Genomic DNA, 10,520 nt, shown 5'->3' on the forward strand with positions numbered 1-10,520 from the left:
TCGGTGTTTAGCTGTTCAATGTAAATATTATTTGGGAGTTAAACATTGATCTGTATTACAGTAATGCCTAGTGCAAATTCCGTATTTCAGAACAATTTAATTGTATTGTTACTAGCAGGACCCAAATTATTCACATTGGCACAGTGTGACAAAAGAAATAACCCAATGTACAGGACATAGGTTGCATTATTATTTTAATCATATATAGTTACATTACAGCACATTAGGGCTGTTAAATTAATATAGACCACTCTGTCTCTTCCAACCTGACAAGTCAGCCACAGCCAATCCTTCCTGCCAACAGTTGTAGTATTTCATTTCTTTCCCAAGCTACTGTGGTCTGTCCTCACACTGTAAACAAACAGCAGCTGTACAGTGGATTCTACCCAAACTCTTCCCACAAGCACCTTATCAAAGGAAAAACAAGCAAAAAGGAAAATAGCTAAGGTGCACTTTCCACTTATCCTGCCAATTGTGCTTAGTGTCTTGCACTTCTGCTTTTCTGTTTTATAATTATGTTGACAGGAGGAATCTCCATGGCTGTTCTTCTCCTGACTCTTGATTTCAAAAAACTTCCATCTGCATAGGTAGAGTCCCTTTAGGGGCACCCTACCCCATTAAAGTGGTGGAGCAACATACACTGCTTTACCGTCATACAGTTATTAACATCTCTCCTTTTCTCGAAGCTCTCATTTTTGAATAATTCATGCATTTGTATCTACCCTTTTTGAACTCACTGTTAGGCATAGGCCTTGACTGATTAACTCCCAAGAAAGTGGAAGTTGTGTCCCACTTCCCTCCCACCCCACTTCCTCAGCCACTCTCCCCCAGACCACACGATATATTTGCTCTGATCTGCACCCACTGTCACACTCTCAAGACACACCTCTTAAAAACACACCACCATAAAACCACATAACCCTTTTAATTCACTGTCCTCATAGTAAGCACTGCAATATTAATGGAAATCTACTCCCGCTTACAGCTTTCTGTACAGACACAACACATATTCAATCAGTAAAATGATACTCGTTCCACAACTTACCCTGTTCAATTTTAAAATAATTTGTATCTGTCACTTAAGCTGTGGCAATTAAAATCAGCTTTCACTCACATACTGGCTAAGTGTCTTTAATGTGAATAACAAAAAAGTGCTTGCTTTCATCTTATGTAGCAACAGATCAAGGCATCTTGCTGATTTCAACGGAAAAGTAGCAATGGGGCACATATTATTGGCAACCCAACTAAAATGTTCTACTCAGCACTGACATAACATAAATGCTAAAAGCAAACACTGGAAAACTTGGCTACATGGACTAGTAGACAAAGAGGTGTGGAGTATGCTCCTTGCTTGATCCTGTTGTCTGGACAGCTATGTGTATGCAAACAGGATGGTTCTCTTCTATAATTTTACTCTACTCTACTGTCTGACGCATGTACCATGAAGGTATATACAGTGACTGTTTTAACACTGCTAAACGTGTTTATGAATACAGTGGAAGGACACAGTAGCTAGACACTTTAATATGAAACAACAGAAGTGACTGAAATCCTGTGTCATTGCTATTTTGTTTCAGTAGCAAAATGAAAACAAGTTTTTGTATTGGTTGAATGTGTTGTTTGTCTGGCAAAGTCTCATGCTTCAGTAAGAATTGACCCACTCTAGGCAACTGAAAAAGTGGCAACCCTGCCTTTATCATTGAGCATGCTTTGATTATGTAATTTTAATTCATCAATACTAATTCATTTTTTTCTTTATTTGCCTGTTTTATTTAACAGACTGGATTATCCAACAGGAAGGTGCTTCACTGGATGACCCTGAGTGGAAAGCAGTCTGTAGCTGGGTAGTGGAAAGACTTCGAGTTGCACGGATACAAATGTATTGGTTTATTACTATTTTCTTTTTTTTTTTTTTCCATATACATTGTGTGTCCTAAATGTATTTTTAGACCCTCAGTGAACACTACTGAAGTTGTGCCTTGCTTCATTTTAGATATAAATATATCATATGGGCTGCATAGTTTGCTTTACTGCAGCAAGTGCGATAGACAGTGTGGGGGTGGGGGTGGGGGGTTCTTTTCTTTACAGCATTTGAAGTAACCCTTTTGATCTTTCCATGGTTTACCAGCTCTGCAGGCAGGATAAGATGGGATCTGAGGTGTATTCTATTTATGATGTTTTCTGCTTTGCCAACCCAGTTTTTTGAAGAATACATTTGTATGTAAAGTGTGTTTTTCCCTTAATCTAACTAGATATGGTCTGTAATGAGAGTGATTGTAAAGCTAGTAAGGATCTTTCAGAGGCATATTAAACTGGAGTCAGAGGTACATTATTTTTATGGACTCTTTTTATCTTCCGTTAGAGTAAATGGTGGAATTTTTTTTTTTCACAGTGGTTATTTAAACCTGCTTCATTTCAGTATAAGATTAGCCATACAGATTTCAGCTCTGCTAACCGTATATGGTGTATTTATATGTGTAATGCACAATTATCTTTTTTAGCATATGGGGATAGGAGGATATGGAAAAAAGAAGAGCAATGCTCCTCTGACTCCATGTCAGTGTTGCATTTAACACCACTGTAATAGTCACGCTCTTTTACACTATCTCACTTCTTCTGTCTACCCTATTCAGTATTGAAGTCTGCTGTTGAGCTACACACCACAGTTCCCTCTATCAATACATTCCATAGCTGGATCACCATTTCCATGAAACAGTTGTTTTCTTAAATCAGTCTTGAATCTTGAACCTTATAGATGCCACATTCACCCTCATCTGCTCCCACTCCTGTAAACTATTCCAGTAATTTGTATCCAACAGTGGGGTGCCTGTTGAATATTTGAGGATTGCAACTGTAATCCAGTGCAAATAAGGGGATATGTACCAAGCCCAACGTTATAGTATTTTACATTATTCTTCTCATCGTGCAGTATAGTGCAGTCTCGGAATCGTTAGCGGAAGCAGCAGGGGTGTGGAAGATGTAGCTAGAGAAGGGGGCTCCATGCAAAAATGCTTGAAAAGTTTAACAGTGAATTTCACAGTTTGCTTTTTTTTGTGTGACTCACTGTTAGTTTCTCAAAGTGTTGGGACTTACACTATTGAGTCTCTCACACATCTGGTAGGGAGCCCCAGCAATGAAGCATGTCTATATCATATTCATCTTCTCTCATTTCTCGTGCAGTGTGTAATGAAGCATGTCTATATCATATTTATCTTCTCTCATTTCTCGTGCAGTGTGTAAATGACAGGCATTATTACTGTCTCCTAATTATCCCATGTAGCCCTCTAACTGTTTTTGTAATTTTTCTTTTAACACTGTCTGCCTCCATAATCTCTGTCTGTATTCCATACATAATTTACCTTTCTCTTTGGGAGGATGATCTGTGCATTCTTCAAGTCCATTTTCATGCATGTGCAGTCACAGCAATTGTTTGTTCTTTTTGGGGAGGGGGTAGAATTTTGACACTATCTTTTCAGTTCTACCATTGTGACTGACCTAAGCACTGATTGTAACCTCCAGAATTTTTTCCTCTTTTGTCCTGGATTTCTTCCCACCAAAGTGCATTTTACATTGCATTTTTTATTTTAAAACACAGTTAACACTTTTCTGACCATCTTGCAGGCGTAAGTCAGTCTGCAATAACTCTTGATGTTTACTGTTCACTCTCAGTTATGATATTTGACAGAGATGTACTAAACAGGACCATCTGTATTGTTTAATCTTGTGGCACCCTGCTGGTGACTGTACTAGGTATCAAACAGCCGGCTTTTAGCTCTCATGTTCTATTTCTGGCTAGTTAGTTAACTTCCTGGCCTCACTACCATGCCATTTAACTTTTCCACTAAACTTCTTTTTGAAGCAGTGTCAAAGATCATATTGAAATTAAGATTCACCAATGTCTTGTGAGTTTGCAGACTTTTCTGCTAATATATTAATAGTAAATGGAAGGATGAAATTAGACTTGTAAGATCTGTACTTGCATAAGCCATACCAATACCTGTCTGTATAGCCATTAGCATTCATAAATGCTATCTGTCTGGCTCAAAAAACTTTTTTCATGACTTTCCCTGGAATGGAAGAGAAACTATTAGGGATGTAGTGGCCTGGTTACTTCCAGAACTCACTTTTGTGAAGGGTAATGCTGCTGCCATCAAATTCATTTCTGCACAAATTCCATTTTTTTAATGAGGGACTGTATATTTTAAAAAGTTATTCACCAGGCACTATTTGTATCACTGTAAGTACCATTGAGACATAGGGAGACGTCTTGCGTAGCCCATGCACCTTACAGAGTTCCTCAAGTTCATTTTTTTTTTGTTTTTCACCCCTCACCATGCAGACACTAAGTCCCTTGAGTTTGTTTTCCTCTTTGTTTGTTTTTACTTTGTTTTCTGTTTTTCATATCCTTACTCTGCCTATCTTCACTCATTTATGTTCCTCTGTAAGTACCAAAACTAAAAATGTATTTATTATTTTTGTCTCTGTGTACACACACACACACACACACACACACACACACATATATATATATATATATATATATATATATATATATATATATATATATATATATATATAGGTCTAGGACAGTCTACCGAAAGACTGTTTCACCGAAAGGGAAACAGGCTGTCACAGTTTCGCGAGAGCACTTTTGTGTGTATATATATGTGTATATATATATATATATATATATATATGTGTGTGTGTGTGTGTGTGTGTATATATATATATATATATATATATGTATGTATATGTGTGTGTGTGTGTGTATATATATATATATATATATATATATATATATATATATATATATGGGTCTACTTTTACTTTCCGAAGTTACAGTTCTTCAAAACAGAAATTACCAACTCCACTTAATCGAAACACCATACAGCTGAAACCACATACTACTGAACTGTTTTCCCTGGAAAACAAACCACTTGGCCACCAGAGGAAAAAAGTCAATGGAAAGAAATAAAATTCATTCAAGTGGAGGGCTTTGCCCCCCACACACCCCCCTAACTAAATATACCAACTCCAAGATTGCACTACACTGGGGAAAAGGCAAAGTTAACCCAGGTGGCCAAGTGGTTCGTTTCCAAGGGAAAGCAGTTTTGTAGTCTGTGATTTTGGTTGTATGGTATTTCGATGATGTGGAGTTAGCAATTTCCGATTCAAAGAAGTGTAAATTCGGTAAGTAAAAGTAGACCCATATGGTTAGTGGTGCTGTTCAGATGGGTAGAAGGATAAAAATAGACAGTTATGTCAATAAATACATAGAGGCAGCTGTGCCTCCCAGAAATAAACCTATAACTAACTAAAAAAAAAAAAAAACAAAAAAAAAAGACCGTGGTAGAATCCTAACATAAGTAGGTTGTAGAACAAAAGAAAAAAAAAGTCATAGCCTAGATTAGGAAGTGCTACACCTAGCATTATAAAAACACTATCATCAATCTAACAAACAACTAAGAGGGCAAATTAAGTCTAATAAAGCCAGATTTGTGGTACAGATAGCTTCCCAGGAAAGGGACAACTACAAAGCTTTCGTTAGCTATGTCCAAAACCTCAGAGGCAGCACACAGCAGTGTGCAGAACTGATTGTGAAAGAGCTACTTACACAGAGTTAGAAGATATAGCAACATCTGATGGGTGGCATACTCAGCTCCAGTTTTAACAGTCTCTCTCCCCTCAGCTCCCCCAAAGAAATAACATTACCCCCCTCCCCAATTATCATTAGGGAGCAGGTCATAGATGCCCTCTCTAAGGCCAAAAGCAATGCAATGATGAGCCCTGATAATGCCCCAGGATGCCACCTAAACAGTCTGAAACATGATCTGTTGAGACCACTGGAATCATTGTTTAACCATAGCCTCCAAATATGCTTTGTTTAACATTGCCTCCAAATATGCTTTGCGCCTGACAAATGGAGAACTGCATTGGTTATACTCTGCACAATGGGGGACCATCAACAGACCTCAAGAACTACAGACCCTTAAGTCTGACTAGTCTCATATGCAAAGCCATGGAAAGAATTATCTTGGACATAGAAGACCTTTAAACGCTGGATCCATCTCAGTTTGGTTTCATCAAAGGCAGATCATGCCTACTCAACCTGTTGGACATTGAGAAGGTCACTAAGACAGTGGACGAGGACAAAACGGTGCATACTGCCTACCTTGACCTGGCTAACGTATTTGATACACTGTCCAGCTCGGGCATTGTAAATCATCTTATGGATATAAGCATAAATGCCTATGTTACTGGCAGGATAGCCAGCTGGCTCTCGGATAGGACCCAGGAAGTTAGAAAGGGAAAGTCTACTTCCACAAAGAAGCCAGTCACTGGTGGGGTCCCTCAGGACTCTGTGCTGGTTCCACTCCTTTTTGGCATCTTCTTCTCTGAAGCCAAGGCCAGTGTCAAGGGCCTCTGACTGACCATGTTTGCAGATTATTGCAAACTAGGAGTAGCCAGAGAATTTTCCCCAAGATGCTACAAGAAGGATTAACACAAACAAGCAACTGCTATCAACATCACATTTTAAAACTCAGTGCCAAGAAAAGCATAATAGTACCCTTTTGGAAGTCAGCCACGTAGGAAATTACCTCCTCTATGGCACACTCCTAACAGCAGAATTAGCAGTCAGGGGTTTGGGTATGTATGTATTTACTAACCTGGCTTTCAACCAACATGTGTTTAAGGTAGTAAGGAAATTATTCAACTTATAAGCAAGGGTATGGCTTCTAGGTCCAAGGAAGGCATCATTCCATTATATTCAGCTTTCATCAAACCAATCATTGAGTACAGTACCCCCTTATTTATGTACCTGACCTGGCACAAAAAGAATACAGGGTGTAAACAGCATGTCATATGCAGTTCACCTCAAAGCCCTATCTCTATATACTCTGTTTCCTAAAGACTGTTAAGAGGCGATGTATGCCTGACATATGAGGCATCCTTGGATCCCACTCTGATGAACCTATTGCATATGCGCAGAATGAATAGCATCAGAATTACTCAATCTAGGTATTTAAACTTTGCCTGCGACGTAAATTGGATATGTTGGAGGAACAGGTATGTGTCTCAGATAATTCCCCTTCTTTGGAACAGGCTTCCCATCTAAGTGAAGCAGAGCTCTTTCCTAACCCTATTCAAAAGGAACCTGGATCAGTGGATGGGAAGCTGGAAATAGACCCCTGGTGTAGCACCCATTTCTCTAATGGACAAAGGCAGCCTGTAAATCATTTTTTTAAACACCTTTATTAAATTATTACTTAAGACATAGGCAAACGTACATTAATAAAAAAGAAAACAAACCATTTTAACTTTTAAATACAATATACATTACATATATTTTCTTTGCTACCATCAGTTCAACATTACAAAAAATGCTGAATTCCTGCCTTCCCTTAACCTCACTCCTCCTCCTTCTGAACATTATTAAGTATGTAATATTCCCACAGTTTCCATTTACATCTATGTAATTTTCTTGTTCCCTTTTCTTTAGATCCCTCTTCCAGTTCTTTTATCTCTTTTATAATATTCAATGCCTCAGATACAGTTGGTATAGAATTTTATTATTGTATTTTATTTATTTTACATTTGTTTACCGGGAAAGTCCGACTGGACACGTCCTTTTTCAGCGGAGACCTGGGGAGCAAAGTTCCAGTTAGTACATATGCATAACAAATATGAATAATATCCAAATATGGAGGTAAGACATATCAAAGTACAATTGGCAGTAGTTGCATTACATAACTTAAATGTGACTTATATACATCAATAAAGGATGAGAAAACAGTAGTTTGTAGTACATTGGTATACAGTGTGCTATGCTGACAAGAATTCTTCAGTCCAGTAGTACATTAGAGGAATTTTATGCAGACTTGAGAAGATATAGATAGTAAGAGAGTGAAAATATTGCAGTAGAAGTAAGATCCCAAAGTGTGTGCCAGTAGCAGTTAGGCAATGATGAGTAAAGGTAGGGGATTAGAAGGTAGGTCATATTATAATGTTAACATTCATAGTTTCATGTGTTTAATTAGCCAGGAAAATTTGTAGAAGAGACAGTTGAGAGTGAGTTGCTATCTGTCAGCTGAGGGCGGAGCATGGGCAGAGTGACTTGCTAAGGAAGTGTTGTTTTAGACTAGTTTTGAATAGAGGTAAGGATGTTATGGAGGTAATGTTTACTGTCATTTCATTCCAGATTTTACCTATGTAGGTAGCAAATAGGGAATCCCCTACTTGGTTTCTGGATAAGTAGGTTTTTGTTTTTTGGAGGAACGTAGTGGTCTGTTGGTAACATAACGTTGAAAAAGGGTTTGTAAGGATGGTATTTTGTCTGCTCCGCATCTGAGCATTGCTTTTGGACCTTTGTCAATTGTGTATAATGTAAGAGATTTTACCTATGTAGGAAGCAAATAGGGAATCCCCTACTTGGTTTCTGGATAAGTAGGTTTTTGTTTGTTGGAGGAACGTAGTGGTCTGTTGGTAACATAACGTTGAAAAAGGGTTTGTATGGATGGTATTTTGTCTGCTCCGCATCTGAGCATTGTTTTTGGGCCTTTGTCAATTGTGTATAGTGTAAGAGATGGGGGAGTTCTAGCCAGTTGAGTTGCTTGAGTGGGAGGCAATGGTTTGATCTAGTTGGTGAATTTGTGGCATATCTTGCAATTTTATTATAGCAGCATTCAAGTTTTTGTAGTTCAGATTTCGTGTGATTAATGAGAATAGGGGCTGTGTATAATAAGGTGGATATTAAATGTGTTTGGGAAATAGCTATTTTTGGTAAAGTAGTGTTTATTTCTGTATAAAGTACATAGTTTTTTGTGCACCTTTTTCACTGTTTAGGAAATGTCAATATCAAATTTAAGTTTGCAGTTGATTTCTACTCCTAACAGTTAGTGTGTGGTGATGGAGTATTGATTATTGTTGTTGTTAAATGAGTAGATGAAGAAGGTGCTGGGGGAAGCAGTTTTATTAGGGGGAATGACCATTAATTTTTTTTTTTTTTTTTTTTTTTTTACGGTTTAAGATTAGGTTAGCATTTGTGAGCCAGGACTCTACTTCATGGAAGGATTTTTGATTTAGAGTTTGAAGATCCAACAGAGAGGGTACAGAGCAGATCACTGTGGAGTCATCTGCATATTGGATGAGTGATGCATGAGTGGTTGCTAGAAGGGGTTTGTTAGTAAATATGGAGAATAGAAGTGGGCCTAAGATAGAACCTTGAGGCACTCCAAGAGTGACTGGTAGGGGTGATCGAGTTTGTTGCCAAGAGACTGCTTGTTGCCATCCTGTGAGGTAATCTTGAAACCATGCAAGTGTGGAGTTTGAGAAATGAAGGTTAATGCGGGTATTTAGTAGGTTAGTATGAGAGACCATGTCAAAGGCTTTTGACAGGTATAGGAAGACAGAAGAGACATGGTTGTTGTTGGTCCTATGGAAGTTGACAGTGTTAGTGAAAGGTATGGTCTGAATCCATGTTGGGTATTGTTTAGAAGATTGTTAGTAAGAAGGTAGTCAGTAACCTGCTTATGAACTACTCTTTCAAGAATTTTTGATAGTGAAGACAGTATTGCAATTGGTCTTTAGTTATGTAGTTCATTTGATGGGCCGCCTTTGTGTAGGGGAATGATATATGAGGTTTTCCAGATTGGAGGGACCCGGTGTTCAGTTATGGATCTATTAATTAGTAGTGAAATGGGGTATGCTATAACTTCTGCTGTTATCTGTAAGTGTTCAGCAGGTAGATCGTCTGTAGCTAGTTTGGTGGGTTTTAATTTTTTCAGCAGTCTTTTGATAGTGTCAGTTGCTACTGGTTGGAGAGAGAATAGTGGTGTGGTGTTTGTTCTGGGGATTGGGGGTTTGGTTGTTGAGGGAGTTTTGGATAGTCCTATTATGGTTTCTGTAAAATATTTGTTAAATTGAGTAGCAATATTGCCTGAGTTGTTGGTAGTGGTGAGAGGGGGTGTTCCTGTTTTCCCTGGTACAAGGATATTGTTTATAGTGGACCAGAATTTTTGCGGTACCTGGTTTGTATTTCAGTGTAGTGGTTGACTTTATCTATTTTAATTTGTTTTTTAGCTTTGTTTCAAAGTTGATTTCCATTTTCTAGTAATTGCTTTTTTGGCAGCCAACAGAATTAAACTTAATAAGGCCTTACTATGTCTGTGCAATTCAGATGCTGTATGTCAGCTCAAAAGAATCATTTCCTTCACTTACAGCCATTTGCTCACCCATTATTTGTAATAGACTACTCTGTAGGGAATTTTTAAAATCTGCCAACTCATTACACTCCCAAAACATATATTCCCAGTTACCTCTTTTTTTCACCATCACACCGCTAACATTTGTAAGACAGTCTTTAAATCTTGTCCTAGATTACATATAGTTCTTAAAATAATATCTAAGGCACATAAGCTTGTGTGATAGATTTGGAATGCTTGGCTAGGCCTATAAGGTCACCAGTGGTCTTTAGTCTAATATACACCTTTGAACCTATTTATATAACTAGGTGATGCAGT

General features: G+C 38.0%; 1 protein-coding gene across 2 annotated transcripts in view; it reads left to right on the forward strand.

The window, feature by feature from the left end:
- The window catches only part of CCHR11.PART0H3orf20 (chromosome chr11.part0 C3orf20 homolog), a 2,050,812-nt gene that overhangs the window by 835,669 nt on the left and 1,204,623 nt on the right, over window positions 1-10,520 (forward strand). For both annotated transcript variants that reach the window (XM_044087635.1, XM_044087636.1), the window contains exon 6: window positions 1,780-1,879. In XM_044087635.1, the coding sequence (XP_043943570.1) occupies window positions 1,780-1,879 (100 nt within the window). The remainder of the gene's footprint in view (window positions 1-1,779; window positions 1,880-10,520) is intronic.

The sequence above is a fragment of the Protopterus annectens genome, chromosome 11.part0 (assembly GCF_019279795.1).
Source record: "Protopterus annectens isolate FY-2018-M chromosome 11.part0, PAN1.0, whole genome shotgun sequence".
Taxonomy (NCBI): Eukaryota; Metazoa; Chordata; order Ceratodontiformes; family Protopteridae; genus Protopterus; species Protopterus annectens.